Below are 20607 nucleotides of genomic sequence, written 5' to 3'. Positions count from 1 at the left end.
TAGTATATTTCTTTAGTTTGAAAAAGTACCTTGTAATCACATAGATAAATGACAGTGCACTGCAGGACATCTTCTCTGCTTTGGTGCCATTTAATATGAAAAGGTTGTCCAGTATTGCTGAGGTGCTGGAATGCAGAGTTTGAGTGAGAAACAGAGTTTATGAAGTCACTCCAGTAAACCATAACTTTTTGCATTACGTTAGTTCTTTGCCTGCCACTCAGGACTATATTAACAAAATGTTTACTCTAAAATACAAAATAGGGATTCTACTTGTGATCACCCAGAAATGCAAAGTCTTCTTTGCTCTTACTTTGGTTTATCCAAGCCCAAGTTTGGGACTACATAGTAAAGATGTGTGTCTAGTTGTGTGTTACCTTACTTTCGCTTAGGAATCTTGATCTACCATTGACAGGGAAATAGCCACAACTTGTTGCCTCTCCATTGTACTTCCATTTGTCAGTGTGAGTGTTCCTCTTTCTTAAGCTAAAAGTAAAGAATTTAAATTAAGACACTTCATAACATCTCATTTCTGTCCGTAGACCTTGCATGATTACTAATTTACTTATTTTCATGATATTAAAACCAAGTTAGCAACTAGCAAAAACCAAAGCCAAATTAAATGTTTACTGCTGGACCTGGTTATAAATACATGATTAATGAAAGATGAGGTGAAGTTTTTTTGTGACTTATTTTCATTAATAGAACACTGGAGTTAGTGGTGTTAAAAAATAGAATGTTCTAATATATTTTAAAAGTTAGTCACACAGCAGGTGACAGTATGGGCAAGTGTAAAGTGAATGTTTTGAAATAACTAGCATTTGGATGACCTGGGATGTCAGGACTAGAGACAAGGGTGTGTGTTTGTCAATATATCTTACATGTTTTACAGACTCCTAAGGGAACAGGGGAAGATACAATTTCACCTTTTCTGTGCCAAAACATTTTAATTATATCTTCTTCCAACTACAGCGGTTCAGTAACCAAGGAGCTGACATTGATGCATGTGTTGATAAAGCTGCAAACATTCAAAATGAGATTAACAAAGATTTTGAGGAAAGGGTGACAGCTAATTTTGCACAGTATTCTGCATCTAATTCAGGCCAGTGTAACGATAGAATATTTTATAACTATTGTGTTATTCAAAAGGACTTTTATGATGCTTTTGTATTTGTGAATATTTTGGTGTCTTGCTCAATGAACATTATCTATGCAATGAGTGAAAACTTTTATTTGTCCATATGTTGTAATCCCACACCATTTCTGGAAGGGAAGAAACCTCTTAGTATAAAATTTTTTTTTTTCATGTAAATTACCCTTTATTCAAGTAACTGTTTACCTTATGCTAATTTATCCTGAGTTCACTGACTTGCAAAGGTAAATTGGCACCAAATTCACATATTTTCTAATATTGCTTAGTATGCATTGACTAAAAAAAGAAAAAGTTATATTCAACTTATTTAATTAATAAAATTGTAGTTTCTTTATTTTCCTGAAGCCCTTTGAGCACATTTCAGAGTATTTCTTTGCTCCTCTGTTCTTTTCTTGAAGGCAGCTGACAGTCTTCTTTCTCTTTTCTTTTTGTTTGTGAAATTTTCTTTTTTTCTGTCCACTCACTTCTCCATCTGCTTTCACTTTTGTCTGCTTGGGCCGTCTCTCTCTCATCCCAACTTGATAATGAGGAATGCAGTGTGACCCTGACCTCTATCAGCCCATGCATGACCTTCTGACTCCACCATATAACCTCTGACCTCCTCTTTGACAGCTTGATTAATTACCCTGTGTTATGATTTATGAGTAAGTGCTATGTAAAAATAATAGACAACAGGTGGTCCTCTGAAAACTTTTTGTGGCATGTTTTCTTTTCTTGACTAACTTGAGGAGCTATTTGAAGTTGGGAACTCAGTGGGACAATGTATGTTTGTCTGTAACAGAAGCATTTTTACACATTCGATCATAGCCCTTATGTCCAGGGAGCTACCAGGAGAAGTAGAACTGGGATGAAAGTTTTGCAAAAGTATTATCAGAGTGTCATTACCAAAATGCACATTTAGGTGGAAATTCAAAATTGAGTCAACCCTGACATTTTAGGCGTTTCAGTCTCAGGTCACGTCTTGAGAAAATTGCTCCAATAATGGAGGGGGCATTTTTCAAGCATTGCTGCAGCTCCAACAGCTATGTTTACTTTAACGCTTCACTAGTGACTTCGGATTGGTTGTCATGACCTCATCTCACTGTTGCACCTAGGATGTTGCAACAGTGACATATGCATCCCCTTCTTATGACAAAGATGAGAAATAAACAGAGCATACATCTTTCAGAAAGATGAATGGACAGTAGTTTGTCCGTTTTAACCATGAGCAGATTTAGTTTATAGATCAGAACACTCGGATTCGTTTCCCTGGGGGATTAGCTGTGATCTTGCTGCAAACAGTCTAGGTAGCATGTTGAACTTGGAAAATCTGCCTGATAAAGCTCAGGAAAATCATCTCTTACAGCTCCTTACTTGAAGGCCAAAAAGATAGCTACATAGGTCAAGAGATCCCACTTTAGCCCCTGACCTCTCTGGTCACATATGGCATAGCATGTTGGTAGATTAATATCCAGGGCTGCCTCCTTTCAGCTCATTATTCATTTAGCCAACCACATGAGATTTGAAAATATATAGAATTTGCCTCAACTATCTTAGATTTCCATTGAGCTTACAACTGGTCACTAACAGGCAAAATTAACTTGTGTAAATCTTCAGTTTCTAGCATTTGGTGTGAGGCTTTATTGTGAGACCATCCTGCTTTTGGTCAGGCAACTCTTAATTATCTATCTACTGCATCTTTGTGAGGAGGGTACTTGCGCATCTATTTGATTCTGGTATCAAGGTTCCTCTTTGGCTCATTGTGTTCACCACCACCTGTCTGCTTGAGGCCACTCTAACCTCAGCCATCATATTCTGATTGAATGATAAATGAACTATTATTTATTAGCAAATGTGTTTATAAAACTTAAAAGTAAAAGTGGCTTGGAGCCCCAGGTTATCAGTCTAAACCAAAGGAAAAGTGTTTGTTATTGAATGAAATGCTATGATTAGAAATAGAACTTGAGGTAGTATTTAAGAGTCTAGATATATAGTCTTGCAAACACTGGTCTAAAAAGTAAAACTATCATTATTAGTGAGTTTTATGTGATGAATTAAGGGATAAAGTATGCTTTTTTATCATTATTTGTCCTGGTGTTTCCCTCCTAGATTTGCTATAAGAAAACATAGAATTACTTAACTGTAATGTGCATCTGTTTTGCCTCTGGAAATACACTGTATTGAGATTGGCTTGGATAAATCAAATTGCAAATTTTATTATGTCTTTTTAAAGATTGCAGGATGAATTTCCAAGTGCATTTGAAATAAGCTAACTTTTTAACTTATTCTCTTTAAGGAGCGATTAAATATAAATGGATGGTTTTAAGAGTCTAGATATAAACAAAAATGCTAATTTTCAGAAGCAGCCCTGGAAAGTACTTTTAGAATATTATTTATTTGAGGCTTCTGTTTATAGAGCAGTTTTGCAGCACTTCACAACTGATGGGCATTTGCCTCTTTGTATTTCTCAATTGAATTATTGAAAGAGAGGGCAATTTAAGAAGTTGCCTACTTCATCTTTATTGAAACATTTCATGTGATCCAGTTAGTAATATTTTATGCAAAATTGTCATTTTTAGAGATCGAGATTTTGTCTTTGCCTAATTTTCATGTAAATATGTATTTACTCTCCATAGTTTTTTCAATAATCCATGCTAAATCTAAGCTGTAGCAAAATTGGTACCACATATAGAAATGCTGAAACCTTTCAGACACATTAGCTATTTTAAGAATGGCATAAAGAGAAAAGCAAACTTTTAGTGTGATGTATATGTGTCTGTACCATTTAGAGCAGTAGATAGGGCTAAAGTATTGATGCATGACTGCTTGCTTTTCCTGCTCTATAAGGGTATAGTAGAAGTAGTGCACATAGCTTTCATTAAAAATAAAGGATAATTTATATTCAGTGTTATTATTTGCATTGCCTGAAATAACAAAAAAAGAATAAAAATAAACAATTAATTTCCTTATGGAATGATTGGAATGTAGCTTGGAAATCTTTTTTGAAAGTTGGGATAGCATTGATTCTGTGAGCTGTCTAGAGAAAAGGCCCTTGGATAAATAGTCAAGATGATTTTTGCTTGGATTTGTTATGTCTAAAGGTCTGATATGTTTAAAAGAATAAGTTGTTTGCTGTACAATCCAGGTGTTAAAAGAAGAAATTTTGTGTTCCCCATCTAATTGATAAAAATCCTTTAATTGATTTACATAGTAGTGATTTTAAAAATAGAATCATTTTTCATCTGTTGAAGCCTCAGTGAAAAATTGACATTGTGTCCTTATAAAATTGGACAAATGAGTCATGTAATTTTCTGTTACATAATCAATAACTTAGACAAATTCTACTTCTTTGATGATTTATGTGTGTCTGTTTTAGACTAGTTTAGACTACACATGTAAAGGTTCAGATTTCATGATACACATAAAACTATAACAGCTAAAATGTTTCAGTTTGTATTACTTGGGGTTCCAAAAGAAATTGTAAATGCATATCTTCAAATCACCCCCCGTCATAGAATTAGTTTCTTTTACTGATCTTATGGATTTTGTGTAGCATGACATCTGTCATTTTTAAAGTATTTTTAATTTTTTCTGAGTTTTTAAAAATTGGAATTCAATTATTACATAAGCGTGATGCTCACATTATGCCAGTTTATGAAAATTTGTGTTGCCTGCAATTGGAGATTTTTCAGATCCCTGAAGTGACTTCTAAATTTGAAATTCTTGATTTTTTTCTCATCTCTCTTTTTTATTCCAAGATCCTACTTTGGGATAGCCAGATTCCAAAGCATGTGTTTAAAAAAAAAGAAAAGAAAAGTTCAATTCAGCTGAGAGAAGAGGGCAGGAAAGGAACATGACAGGAGACCACTTACTCATGGTACAAAATCTAGTAAGGAGGCAATTTTCTTTTTGGCCTATGGTGACCTTTTTTGACTATGTTCCTTACACCAGAGACAGTGTACTGAATGCCTCTATTTCACCCTGTTTAGCAGAGTGCAACAGTGTCCTTTAACTTAGTTTTGGTGGGAGGGGAAGTTATAGCAGAAATTTGAGAAGGGCGTGAAAAGTTGTAAGAGGCACAAGGAAGAGGGGTAGGAACTTCCTTCAAATGTGATTTTGATAACTAGTCGAGTGTGTCCAACTGTAGAAAATCACCAAGTGACAATCTGTCTACCTGACAGTGATCACAATGTGTTACAAGACTTTTGAATAGCTATACAGATTAGAATAAAGGAAGACCAAATAAAGTATCTTTTGTTGGTATAGCTTTGGGTTACCAGATAGGTAGATAGGAATTTTTTTTAATCTTCTCATATGCTTTGTGTTTGAGATATTTAAATAAAAATGAAGATGAAGCATTTATTTCTGCTGAAGAATATTTTATAAGCCTTTCATAAAAGGAGCTTTTGACTAAGAATTCTAAGAGATTATATGATCTTAAAAGGATATATGTTGAATAGATGTACCATGTTTTATCAATCAATTTTGTGTACATTGAATAAATGATTTTCATATCTTTTAAAAGGAAGTCCTGTATTTACATTAAGAGCCTTTTAGAGTAGAATTGAGAATCCTTTGAGACTCATATCTTCACATACACACACGCGCGCGCACACACACACACACACGCATGAATCAAAGTGGTTGAAAAATATACTGATTGGATGAGAAGAAAAATAACCTCAATAGAGTTTTTGTGCTATTTGAAATACCTGAAAAAAGCCAACCAAGTGCAGTAGCAACATACTTTGAAATAATAATACTGATTCAATGATAATATTGATTTATTTTTAGTGCTGTTATCAGTTGTGTGGGTTCTGATCAGCTTCTGATGATCACTTGGACACGAAATGTGACATTTACAATTCAATTCACGTCCTAGAGGTTGAATTGTTAAAATAGATAATGTTTTGGGGATAGACATAAAACTCTATTTAGCTTTAATTATGTGTAAGTCTAGTTCTCCTTCTTTGTATCATAATATAGTACCTACGGTTCCTCTGTGTGCTATAGAATTGGTTAGAAAAAATAAGATATGTAATGCTTTCAAAATGTCCTCTGGCAAATGTTATTCAGGGGTTAGTGGTGCTAACATTTTTGTTTTCTCCATTTTTGCTTTATTAAGTTTAAAATGTCAAAATCTTGCCCAAAGTGAATATTAATGGATCAATTCCTCCATTTCCCAAATATTCACATCAGTCCCCAAATGGAAAATCACATATGCAAATTAAACATTTATTAGCAACTCAAGAAATATTTTTGATTTCCTGTCTTTGAAATGTTAAATGTTTCATGGTATTAGTTTTCAATAAAAAGAACTTATGATAATGACTTAAAAATAGAAATCTCAGAATAAAAAAAAAGTCATTTTCATACACTATAGTAATACTTTTTAAAAAAGTTTTCATTTTTAAAAATGATTTGTGTAGCTTCCTGAAGTTGAACAGGCAAATCAGCTATATGAGATGGACAGTGGATAAGGCTTCTGCTCTTTACGTGGTCATAAGTACATAGAATATTAGGTACATTTTTTCCTTCCCTGTCAGTATTCAAACACAATAAACCAAAACAGAAATGTGGATGAAAGGAAAGAAAATGCATTTAAGACAGCATGGAAGTTGTGAAACTCCATACCAAGATGTTTATTTTTCTCATAGCATGTCTTCTGAATAGTAAGGACATTTGGAAAGTGTAAGTGTGGTTGGTGCTTGTCAGTGTTCCCAAAGATTATTTTTGTTCAGAAGATCTAGAACAAAACCTTTTAGTTTAAATGAACAATCTTCATGTCACAGTTTTGCTTTTTCTTTGCTTCTGTTATATGTAAAGTCTGTTTATTTATATATGCAACCCATACCACAATAAATTATAGAAATTCAGAGCCTCAGATGACCAAAAGAAAAAAAAGTATAGCCCTAGTTATAATATGATAATTTATAAAATATAGGACTGTGAATTTACTTAATATAAAATGTTAATACTTTGAGAAATTGGATATATTTCTATGATCACATTTTTCCTTTCTTGTTACAACAGGAAGGGTATGGAGTAATAGTGCTTAATCCCAATGAAAACTATATTGAAGTGGAAAAGACCAAATCACAAGTGCTGTTATCTTCTGATGGTTCAGATGAGCCAGCAGAAAAACGTGAAAGAAAAGAGAAAACCTTCAAAGAAGCAAAGAAGCGGCGTGATTTTTATGAAAAGTATCGTAACCCTCAGAAAGAAAAAGAGATGGTACCATTATATATTAGAGTAAGTCAAGTGGCTACATTTTCCTTCATTACTTGATTTGCTTTTTTTTTTTCCAAAAAATGTTTTTCACATAAGGTACTTGGCTTTTTCAGCAATTTATTTCTTGTGAGCATCAACTTCTTAAGGGTATTTTCTTTCCCAGTCAGAAAACAACCTTGATAAAGTTCCCAAATACATCATTTCAAGTCTACATGCCATTTGATATAACCCTCAAATGAAAGTATGCCTTCCTTTTGGGTCAGGATCTCTTTTTGTGGGAAATTCATTAAAATAATTTGAACTTGATATGCATATAAAAAACTTTGAAAGATAACTTTACAATCTGCCATACCTTTTAAAATACTGTGTCATTCTGTTGTCCATTAGAGAGAGTATAGATCATCTAATAATTGTAAAAAATGTATTACCTGCTGAATTAATAATGTACTATGCCATATACTTGTGTTCATTTTGTATGGTAGCAAATTTATGAGACAACATGTTATTTTCATGGGAGCAGCCATTCATTGTGTCTTAGCTTAACTTCTGAAGGCAGATGAAGGGAGTGAGGGTTATTAATATCTTAATAAATATTTAAGTTAGAATAGTTCAGGAATGGTGTAATGAGGGAACTCTGTCCCTTGCTCTTTTCTTACTCAATGAACCTTTGCACTTGGTAATGCTAGCAGCATGAGATCGTTAAAACAGTGAATTCCCGAGGATTTCTAATTCTGCAGGGGGCACAAACAATTTTATTTGCACTTTGACACATTCTGCTTGATATACATACTGTGGATTTTGTGTTTGAGACCAATTCATTCAATTTAGCTCTTATTGTGGAAGGTGGAGGTTTAATTTAAGAGTAAAGCATGTCAGACATACCAAAGAGGAAGCAAAACAAAACGGATTTGTTCTTCGGATGAGATACTAGGAGATGTTTAAAGAATAGAAAAATTACCATTTTTATTTTGTACTTTGTTGTAGTAGTAATGTATCACATCCTACAACTTGGCTTGTTTTTAAACTTACAAGAACTGGTAATAGACATATCTTATGCCACTTTGGGGACAAAATAAAAACTATTTTGCCTCACAGGTTATGCTTTTCCCTTGTGAAATTTTCACTCAGAGAAAATACAGCATTTGCCCATATGTCAGTCTAATGAGTAAGTGAAGATGGCAATCATGTACTGAAGGTGATTCTCAGAGTCACAAGGCTTTAAGTGAATCTAAAGCAGAAAGTCCAAGAGCCTCAAATTTTCCCATATAGCTAATAAAGCCAGATAGATAGAGAGCATGCACAAATTTAGCATCACATGAACCACTATCAGTATTTGAAAACATCAAAAATTATATTTTATGTCAAATAATATTCTTCCTTTTCCTAATTTGGTCAGATCACTCCTTGTCTAATGGCAGCTTTTCTGAGTTCATAATATCGCCCTCTCATTTACTAGGCTACCTGAGTCTCCCATGTCTCCCCTAACATTTTGTGATTTTGTAAAATCAAAAATCTATCATATTTCTTCTACTTAGACTTCCCAGGGATGAATTAAAATATTTAAAAATTCACATAATGTTAGTAGTATTAATTTAATGTTCTGAAATGGAAACAAGAAATGGAACTTTCCATGTGTTCAACTATGCATTTTCACTTCCTTGGTTTTTTTTGTGTTTGCCTGTAACATGTACAACTTAAGGATCTATTTCTGAAATCTTATTCTCTAGGTCTTATTTCTAACTTTCTATCTTCTCTTTATCTTGTCACCATTTACTTCGATTTTCCTTTTGTTCTCTTATACATGTGCATTTTCTTCTGTATTTCACATCTGTTTCATTTCTCCCCAGTTTTAACTTTTCCTGGATTTAACACTGAAAATGAATTCTCTTTGTTTTACCTTCTTTGTTAAGTGCCTTTCTATTTCCTCCTTGTCTTTTCCCCTCTAATTCTTTCATCTGTTCTACATGTTCTTTTTTTTCTTACTCTTCTGTCATCCTTTTTTACTTTCTCATGTTGCATCTTTCAGCCTCTTTCCCTCCTTTTTCTATGTTATCCCATTTCTTCCATGAAGTAGTTCTTCTACCTCAGGAAACAGTGAAAGAAAAAAATAGGTCATATAAATTAAAATCCTACATGTGTCACTCATACTTTTAGATATACAATAGTATTTTGAACTTCACACCTTTTCACTTAAAAACCTCAGAGCATTTTGCAAAGGAGCAGAGATGGATGCACTCTTCAGAATACTGCTAGGTAGCAAGGTTTTATCCTTTCAATGAGAGATGGGGTGAATTGCTCAGTGTTTGGTGCATTCATCTACTAGGACCCATTTAGAATTGACTTTTTCTAGTGTATTGTCATCCTCTATACTTCTAAAAGAGGCGTGGCTTACAACTTTGAGAACATATTCAAAACTAGAAAGTTTTTTTTTTAAACGTTGAGAATATATATACATACGCATATATGTATGTAAAAACCTTGAGGATATACATACATATGTATATGTATGTATTTGTATATATATGTATATAGCATATATATGCATATGTACCTGCACACACACACACACACACACACACACACACACACACACTCCTTGTGTGTTCTAAAAGTCTTAGTGCAATTTTAAGCTATTTCCTTACAGATCTGAGCATACCACGAGACAGATCTTTTCCTTGAAATATAAGGATGGTATCTTATGAAGGTCTCAGGTGTTAGTTTTATACCCAGATATCAGCTCCATAAAAGAGTTCTGAAGTCATTTATCAGTAGGGGAACTTCAGCATGGGGAGATTAATTGAATGGACTCGAGTCAATCCAGTGTCTGTGATTTTACTTTGATTTTTAAAATGCTGACTCTTCTAACAATTAAAGAAAAATAATAATTACTTCTTATTTTAGTATCTCTCTCAAGACATTTTTCACACTTTACTTAACATGCCCATTGTTCAGATAAATGAATAAAGTTAGAGGAGCAACCTTTGTTCTTTAACGATCTTTGTAAAATTTTTGTCACCACAACACTAATTTCTGAATTGAAAACCTATCACAGCTTTTTTCTATTATAGCTCCCGTGTATAAATGTTCTGCTGCACTCAAACTGGCTTGTCTCAAAAATACTTCTTCTGCTTTCCCTCACTCATACTCCTACATAAGCAAGTGTCCCTTTTTCCTCACCATTTTTAGAAATCCTTCCTATACTTTAAGGGCCAACTTTGGCCCCACCTTGTCTTTGAAGTCTTCTCTGGCTCATGACACTAATAGTGATCCTTCCTTTCTTTGAACTCATAGAACATATTGTCCATAGTATTTATTGGTGTGGTTCATCATCAGCTGCCTTGTGACATCTCTGGTATCATTGTCTCTTATCCTTATTTAACTTTTCATGTGTCTGTGTCTTGTCCCATGGCCTTATTTTCCTCACAGTTGTATTGGGCTTTCAAAGTTAGCCCATTTGTAGGATGCTTAAAAGCAGGGGAGTATTTCTAATACAACTTTATTTCACTGACAGAGTCTTTCATGCAGTAGGTACTCATTAAGTATTTTTAAAAATTAATTGTTCATATTCATTCAGAATTCGCATATTTCTTAATATACAATTGCTTATCTGTGTAGGAGCTGGTTTTTTTCTGGATTTTTAAGCATTCATCTGGATTTTTCACAGATTGTTCACTTATGGCTCAGTGCTTAAAAAGAAATATATCTTTTAAAAATACCTATACTAAAAATACTATGTACTAATACTAGGGGAAACCATATAGGTAGTACACTATATTTACTGGCTATGCCATTGTTATCCATTTATTTCTTCTGTCCAACATTTAATAATATTTGAGGATAAAAAAAGATAAAATATACATTTGGGCTAGGTAGAGAATTCGGTAGGGGAGGGGCAGGGTACAGAAGTCCCATAAGAACAATGGTAGTCTGTGCTTAAGGTCAGACACTCAGTAGACAACCATAGTGTTGACTCAATAATGATGCCTGGTTCTTGTGGTGTGTGCTCCAAGGAGCCAGGTTCAGATGCCAGCCCTGCCACTTACTTACCTGTGCAGTATTAGGCAAGTTGTTTCTACGCTGAGCCCTCAGTTCCCCCATCTGTAAAATAATGAGATTGGAATAGACAACTTCTTAATGTTCTTTGTAGCTATGATTCCATGTTAAAGATAGTTTTTCTCCTGTCTTAGACCATTTTATTTTCTTAGTATACTAAAATATGTAATATTTTCTGTTTAAAGAAATATTTTTTCCTTAGGTATCTGGAAAATAGCCAGATCTTTTTTCTTTTTTTTTTTTTAACAAATGATTGCAAGTATTTAGTACAACAAAGCACAAGTAAAAGTGCAATAAGGATTTGAAACATTAAGGTTACAAAAGTATAACTTAGTTTTATTTACCAAATGAATATCAATAGATACGACTAACAGATTGTATACCACATTCTGATACATGAAGAACAAAGCCGGAGAGATCAAAGTACTGATTATTTTATGCTGTAACTTTACTTAACTATGAAATAATGTATTTGCTGGCATATATTATAGCTTATTAAGGGGATTGATTTGGTCTAGGCAATAAACATCATGTCAGACATGCCTGGCAGGAAAACCTGCTTAATATGTTTTGTAATAAGACAGAATTTTTTGTTCTTGAAAACATCTGCCAACTGAATTCAAGAGTGAAGACAGAAAATGTCATCAATTTCATAGTAATCTTATAAATTTAGTTTCTTTTTCAGCAACACAAATAAAGACACACAAAATTCCCAATGTTAGTCACTACTGGTTTATATTACTTTATAAAATGATGAAAAAATTTATTTTTATATAATGTGTTAATTAATTCATAATGAATTTTAATATTCCAACTGATAAAATTTTAACAAGCATATTGCCAACAGATCATTTTTAAAGCATCTGTTTTTTAATGTGTTGGGTGGAGAACTGAGTCAAATGGCTAAATATGTACATATATTCTTTTAAAAAAACATATTTCCACCCCCATGATTAGAGACGCTCTACTTTAGTGTTTTTATATTTAGACCACCAGGGGCTGCTGCTGTTCATTCTGGCTTTTTTGCTTTCCCCAGAAGTTAAATTTGCCATTATAGACCATACGTAAAATTTTACCTTTGTTTCTCATCCCAAATCTTCTCATAGATAGGTTCAAAGTAATAAAAGGCTAAAGCTACCATCAGCTTGGCTAGTACATATTTGTCTACCAGTTGCATTAAAATAAGTTGTCTCAATTTTGAAGGAGTTATTCAGATTTTTCAAATAAATTCTGCTGCTACTGCTCCTTAAATATAATAGTCATCACGTGAGTTATTTTCATGCAACATGGCATATCAATAAATAGCATTTAGAACAACAGCATTGCAGGCCTCTGTATTTTCTTCAACAACTCATACACAAAACTTTTAAGTTTGGATAAAAACATATTTTAGTCTTAATTTTCTAAGTACCACTTATGTACCCTATGTATATAATACCCACCTGGGAGTTGGCAAAGATAAAAAAAGTTTAGATATTTTGGTCCATATTATAGAGGGGACTCTTTTTTCATTTAAGGTTTGAATTTACAGGACAGTCCTGTATAAAGCAGATGGTAAGATTATTAACTATATTTTCTAAGTGTTATGATTACATTTTGATATTATATATTCAAATTTATTGTACATGTCAATACTTTGGATTTTCTCTGGATGTAAGAATACATACTGGACAGTGGAGACAACTCTACTCCCTAAAGACTTTACTTCTTGTCATGAATAGCATGTTATATGTATCTTAAATAGTGTCCTTAATCAGTTAGAAACATTTAGAATTAATTTATCTTTGTTGACATTTCTATTCTCAAACTAATGTTTTTTTTCTTTACTCGTTAGCAGATCTTAGCACATCAAAAGTATTAAAAATAACTACTACTATTAGCCTTAGAGACAAGAGATTAAATCAGCATAATTTTTAACTGTCCTCAGGCTCAACAGACATGATTTTGAAGTAATAATAGCCAGATCCCAAGGAAGATAGTCGTCATTCAGATAATCACAATCTTTAAATTGAGTTGAAGTGACAATAGAGGCAAAACAAAACAATTTTTGGATTATCAATGAACAATCACCATTCAATCAATATTAGTTATTATGTAACAGCTGGACTCTGCAAACATGCTTTAAGTGTTTATTCTGCACCGGCCATCATATAGTACATTCTGAGAATGCAAAGACAAAACAAAACAGGGCCTGCCATCCAGGAGCTTGCATTCACGGAGATATGGATAGAACTGTATACTGATAAGAAAATACAAGGTAGGGGACCCGAACCCTGACAAATGGGGAAATCAGGAAAGGCTTTATGTAGCAAATGGAACCTGAGATGATGCATGAAGGAGCTAAGATTCTAAGGAGTCAAGGTAAGGGGAGGGGGACTATATTCCAGAAGTGTCAGACAACCTGTGCGTGTCACAGAAGGAGAAGAGTTAATACTGAATTTAGGTAACAACTGGCTTAGGGCCTGTTTGACTTCAGTGTAGAAATTATGACTGGGAATAATATGAAGTAGATCTGGAATGGTAGATAGGAATCAGATTGCAGAGTTTTAAAAACCATGCTGAGGAATTTTATTTTGTCCTTAGGCAGTAGGAAGCCATTAATATTTTTTTTGAGCAAAAGAATGGCGTAGTCTGAGTTCTGCCTTAGAAATATTAATTTGGCAGTTGTAAAGAAGATGAATTAGAGAGAGAAGAGGCTGGAAATGAGGCTACCAATCAACCAACCAGAAGCTGGCATTAATTCAGGTGAAAGATGATGGGAGCCCAAATTAAGGTAAAAGTCATATTAGTGGAAAGAAGAGGATGACTATGAGAGATGGAAGATTTGTCCACTGATTGGATATGAGAGGTAAGGGAAAGGGAAAAAGTCAAGGAAAGCTTTGAAATTGTAAACTTAGGATGACTGGAAAGATGCCAGTGCCCTCTACAGAATAGAAACTTTGAGGAGAGAAGTTATTGAGCAGGAATTTGGAGGTCTGGGATCGTGAAAGGGATTAGAGCTACATATAAAGATTTGGGCATCATATTGTTAGATATGGAAGAGAGAGCCCATGGGAGATGAGATGAAATGAGATGTGTGCAAGAGCGGGGGGGGGGGGGGGGCGGGAAGGAGAGGGAAAAGCGTGAAGGGTAAGGGAGAAGGAGGCAGGAAAGAAAGAGAAAGGAACAAAGAAAGAAAACAAGGTCTAGAGTATGGCTATCAGAAACATTCATGCTTAGGAGATAAGAGAGGGATAATGATCCAGGAGGGGAGGCTAAGTAGAAGCAGACAGATAGGAGAAGAACCAGAAGAGAGCTATATCATGGAAGTCAACGAAAAGAGAATATTAGGAAGAGAGAGCAATCAGCATTATGAAGCTGTAGTGAGGGAAAGTAGAAGACTGAGAAGAGACTGTTGGATTTTGTTAATTAAATAATTAGTAATATTGGAGAAAGACAGCAGCTGGGTGGCACAGTGGATAGTGCCAGACCTGAAGTCAAAAGGATTCATCTTCCTGAGTTCAAGTCTAGCCTTGGATACTTCCTCACTGTGTGACCCTGGGCAAGTCACTTAACCCCCATTTGCCTCAGTTTCCTAACCTGTAAAATGAGCCAGAGAAGAAAATGGCAAACTACTCCAGTATCTTTGCCAAGAAAACTCCAAATGGGATCACAGAGAGTTGGACAAGACTGAAATGACCAGTATTGGAAAAAATTATTTCAGTTGCCTGAGATCTTTAATGAAATTTCAGGAAATTGAGAAGTGAGGAGAATGTGAGGAAGTGGAGGCAGTGACTGTAAAAGAAATTTCTAGCTGTTAAGAGAAGTGTTAGTAAGGTTAAATGGACTTTTTTTTTAAAAGAGTATGAATGAATGAATGAATGAATGAAACATTTACTAAGCACTTACTGTGTGAAAAGGCACTAGAAATATAAATAGAAAAGCTCTCAAGGTGCTCACATTCTAATGGGAAGATAACACAGACATGGAAGGTTTTTAGCTGCAAGTCATATGGGAAAAGAGCCTTGGTCACTTTGATAGATTAGCTCTTCTCAGTAGTGCAGTGATCTAAGACAATTCCAAAAGACTAAAGGTGGAAAATGCTATCCCAGAGAAAGAACTATGGAGGCTGAATGCAGATCAAAGCATACTATTTTTCCTATTTTTTTTGTTTTTTTCTTTCTCATGGTTTTTCCATTTGCTTCTAATTCTTCTTTATAACATGACTAATACAGAAATATGTTTAACATGATTGTAAATATATGGCCTATATCAGATTGCATACCATCTTGGGGAGGGGGTAGAAAAGGAGGAAAGAGAGGGAGAAAATTTAAAACTAAAAACCTTATAAAAGTGAATATTGAAAACTAAAAAATAAATAGATATTTTTAAAAAGACCCTTGATCCTTAGAGTGCAGTAGCAAATGGTAATGCTGCCTCTTTAATTAGTCGTTTATACCAATAAAAAATTATATCACTTTCTGATGTTGGACTTTGCCAGGCAAGAAATTGGTGAGCCTTCAAGTGGCTGTGGCTGTAGCCCCTGTAGGAGCAATCGCTAGGCTGTAACTACACAGGAGTTGCTTCCCGGGGTGATGGCTAAGAGCGCTGGGCCAGAAGCATTGCTACTCCCAACGCTCTTGGGGATAGTCCCCTCTTGAGGCGGTTTTTAGATGTGGGGTATAGGAAATATGGTTGGGGATAGGGGTTATATAAGAAATTTAAGAGAATAGTAGGATGCTTAAGAGAAGAATATTTAGAGCAGTCGCTGAGGGAGTGTTAAAGGAATGCATTTGGAAAGGATTGCTTGGAAGAAATGAAGGCCTAGTATCATTTGCCATTTATTTCTGGGTGGGATTTTCTTGGTGGCTGGTGGACATGGATTTGATGTAAAAACCCTGTTATAGTGGTAGTTTCTAAAAGAAGTGCTAAGAAGACAGGAGGGTAGAGAAAAGCATTTTTGTTGCTATGGTACTCCCTAAGACATGTCCCATTCAGGTGAGATAGGATGTGCAGTAATCAAACTATTTTTTATACCTGTAAAGCTCTAGAAACCCTTTATTGTTGTCATTCAGTTGTTTCAGTCATGTGTGACTATTTGTGACCCCATTTGGGGTTTTCTTGGCATTGATACTAGTAAGAGCAAATTGTCATTTCTTTCTCTTGGTCATTTTGCAGTTGAGGAAACTGAGGCAATCAGGGTTAAGTGACTTGCCCAAGGTCACGTTGCTAGGAAGTTTCTGAGGCCAGATTTGAACTCACAAAGAAGAGTCTTCCTGACTTCAGGCCCAGCACTCTATCCACTACACACGTAGATGCCCTGCCTAGAGACCCTAGGGAAGAGCTATATTCCTGTCCTACCGAGGAGGTAAAGATTTTAGGATGCAATATAGTGTAGAATTGCCACAAAGTAGAGTGGACAGTTTGGAGAATGTCAGATATTGTCTAGCATACTCTAAAAGGATGATGACTATACTTTGCTGGTCACTTATAGCATCCATTGGATACAGTTAGCACCACATCCGAACTAATCAGTGAGACCCTGCCGTGGTTGGAAGCATACTGAGTGATTGGCATACCCTAAAACTTGCTGCAAGAATCCCAAACCCTTTTGTGAGTAGCTTCCTACTTTCCCCTCTTACTACCTATGATAGTATGAGGAGTAGGAAGCGGCTTGGGTTTCCAGCCTGGGATGGTGATGAAGACATTTTTGAGGTTGAAAAGAAAGGGAGGGCTGTGTGTTTGTTTTATTGTCTGTTGTGTGGTGCTACTCAAAATCACCATGCTTTTCTTAAGCTAATTGATCCACTGACTACAATGTTAAGTTTTTTTATTAACAACAGTTGGAGCTAAAAGGAAGGACATTCTCATGAGTAGGGTCTGAGCCAAAATATATTAAATCTGGGCCCCAAGTACAAGTGGGAGTAACAGATAAGTGAGATACTCATAAAACCCCAAAGAATCTGTTTTATGTGGAATTTGTCTGGGATCATTTTTAATTTTTTTATAGATTTTCTTTTTTTAACCCTTGTTTTTTTCCCTCGAGGCTTAAATTGACAATTCAGAGTTGGTTTTTTTTGTTTTGTTTTGTTTCTCACTGAAACTATCTCGGAACAGACCAGCTCCTGTTTTTTCTGTATTTCTTATCCAGTGGTGATGGTGTTAAAGTGCCAATTTGATGTTTACTGCCATATATTCTATTATAGTTATATTGCTAAATTGTTGTGGTACAAATATGATTGAAATTGGAGTAAAATATCACCATGACTTTGTAATTTTGAGAAAGTTAATAATAGATTATATTTAGATATAAAGCATTATATGTTGTTCTTCAGTTATTTAGTCATGTTGCCCTTCTGTCCTCTATCATCTCCCAAGGTTTGTCCAAAAAGCATTCATCTAGAACTTTACAAATATTATTTCTTTTTATCTTCACAATAGCATTGGGAGATAGATGCTATTATTATCCACATTTTGCAGATGAAGAAACTGAGACAGAGGTTAAGTGTCTCGCCCAGAGTCTCACAACTAGTAAGTATTTGAGGATGGATTTAAACCTAGGTCTTCCTGACCATAAATGGTAGTGCAATGCATTAGCAGGATTAGAAAACCCTATCAAGGACTGATAATTTTAGGAATATCTATGGAATGCTATGGACAGCTAGGGGGCACATTGACTAGAGTGCCAGGCCTGGAGTCAGGAAGACTTACTTTCCTGAGTTCAAATCCAGCCTTAGATACTTACTAGCTGTGTGAATCTGGACACGTCACTTAACACCATTTGCCTCAGTTTCCTCATCTTTAAAATGAGTTGGAGAGGGGAATGGCAAATTACTCTTCCAGTATCTTTGCCAAGAAACCCCCAAATGAGGTCACAGAGATTTGGATGTGACTGAAATGACTGAACAAGGAATACTATCAGGAAGATGTTCAAAATGTACTGTGTAGTATGGACAGTTTAGTGATATGTCAGATATTGTTTAAAATGCTAAAGAAGGTTGATGGAACATTAACTGTATTCTACCAATTCCTTGATGCAATGGTGCATGCTTCCATCTCTAAGGAGATAAAATTGGAATGTATCTGGAAATTAGTACCATCCGTAATGAGGATGAGGATCTAACCAGGTGTAAAACAGTACTGGAATGAGAATATCAGTCTGAAGATGTTTCAAGGAAGACCACACCTGCACTTGTAGTGTTTGAGATGGAGAAGTGATTACAGGTTGCTAATGCAAGCATAAATAACCCACCATGTGATGTAATGTCCTACTTAGGGAGTCACCTCACTTCTCTGGGTAGCGATCTTTGGGGTCTAGTATAGAACATGCTCCTGAAATAATGCAGTAGTGACAGGAGATAGTAAACGCAGAGCACCCACTTAGCACAGATAACATGACTTTCTCTAGGTTGGCGCATTAACAAACAAGAACAAGCAAAGAAGGTAGAAGTTGAACTTGAAGGTAAAAGCTCATGGCCGTGGTTTGACAAGGTCTGAGTGGCAGAGGACCAAGAGGAGAAGGGATTCACTGGTAGAGGATAGAGTATTGTTGAGCCAGTACACTACAAGGTCCAGACTGTGAAAGAAGAAAGTAATTGAAAGTAGTGGTGATGGACTGGAAGAACAGCATCACAGTCAAGGTGAGCAGTAGATTTAGGAAGAGTTTAAGGGACAGGTTATAATCAAGGCTCTTTCAATTTTTTTTATACTTTTTTCATATATACTTACATGTACTCTCTGTCTTTGCTTCTCTCTGTCTCTTTCTCTCTCTGTCTCTTTCTCGGTCTCCCTCCTTCTCTTCCTCCCTCTCATAAACTCTCCTGGGTTTAATTATCATATAGATGATTCACAGATCTATTTATTTTTCCCAGCTCTCTCTCTGAGCTCCAGATTTGCATCACCATCTGCCTATTGGACATTTCAAACTGTATATCCTGTCGGACCAAAATTTGTTTCCACATCCATAATATTTCTCACATTGGTGACTCTTCTCTACTCACACAGCTGTACAGGCCCTCATGACATCTCACCTGGACCATTTCAACAACAACCTTCTTATTGTTCTCCCTGATTCAGACTCTTTTCCACTCTTAATTCATCCTCCACATAGCTACCAAAATGATTTTCCTTAGGTACAAACATGACTATATTATTTAATTAATCAATCACTCAGTCAGTGTTTATTATATGCCTACAGTGTGACAGGCACTGTGCATTTCCGTAGTCATTAAACTCTAGCAACTTCCTTTGGAGTAAAACTTAAGCTCCTCTCCTTGGGTTTCTAAAGTCCCAATCTGTCTTTGTGCCTCATTATATAGTGTTCCCATTGCCCTACTCTCATCCAGCCAAACTGAACTTCTTTTCCTTATAGCATTCCATCTTCAGGCCCCATGCATTTGCCCTGGGTGTTCTTTGTGTTTGGAATGGACTTCTTATCACCTTTACCTAATACAATTTCTCACTTCTTTCAAAATACATCCAAGCACCACTTTGTTCTCAGTGCCTTTCTTTATCCCACAAACTGCTGGTGCCCTTCATTTCTAATGACCTTTTATGTAGCCACCTTTATTTATTTTGTATTTTTCCCCATCTATACCTACATGTTGTCTCCCCCCGCCAATATAATGTATGTTCTTTGAGAAGACTAGGGATCTATCCTTCCCCCCTCCTTCCCTCCTTCCTTCCTTCCTTCCTTCCTTCCTTCCTTCCTTCCTTCCTTCCTTCCTTCCTTCCTTCCTTCTTTTCTCTTTCATTCATTCTGTCTTTCTTGCTTTCTTGCTTCCTTTCTCTCTTACATTTTCAGTGTTTATCACAGCCCCTGCATATATTAGGTATTTAATAAATGCTTGTTGATTAACTGATGATCAAAGCAAGTAATTACAGAATTATAGATCTGAAAAACAGCAGAGTTATAGGCCACTCATGAGATTTAGAATATGACTACCCATCTATTTGAATGGTAGTGGTGGAATTAGGACCTACAGGTCTTTGGGGTTAAGTTGACTGATGAACTGGCCAGCATGTTTAAGGAGACATCAGCTTGCCTTAGAATTATTCTAATAAGTATTAGAATGGGTACAGCCTCTTGTCTAGCCATATATCTATGATGCAGCTATTCAGGAAATGTTGCACCAGGTATTCCAAATGATTGAGGCCTGGATATGAGAAGTGGTCACAGGAGTGAGGGAGCATTGAGGGCATTCCAAAAATAGAAA

At 35.4% G+C, this 20607-nt stretch overlaps 1 protein-coding gene across 13 annotated transcripts in view; it reads left to right on the top strand.

The window, feature by feature from the left end:
- FAM172A (family with sequence similarity 172 member A) overlaps positions 1-20607 on the top strand; it is a 527455-nt gene that overhangs the window by 223767 nt on the left and 283081 nt on the right. For 12 of the 13 annotated variants that reach the window (XM_036768382.1, XM_036768410.1, XM_036768394.1 and 9 more), the window contains one exon: positions 7163-7381. The exons of the other annotated variant lie outside the window; for it this stretch is intronic. In XM_036768382.1, coding sequence (XP_036624277.1) covers positions 7163-7381 — 219 coding nt within the window. The remainder of the gene's footprint in view (positions 1-7162; positions 7382-20607) is intronic. 13 annotated transcript variants of the gene reach the window in all.

Source organism: Trichosurus vulpecula, chromosome 1 (assembly GCF_011100635.1).
Source record: "Trichosurus vulpecula isolate mTriVul1 chromosome 1, mTriVul1.pri, whole genome shotgun sequence".
Lineage (NCBI taxonomy): Eukaryota > Metazoa > Chordata > Mammalia > Diprotodontia > Phalangeridae > Trichosurus > Trichosurus vulpecula.
This window is presented reverse-complemented; position numbering and strand designations above follow the sequence as displayed.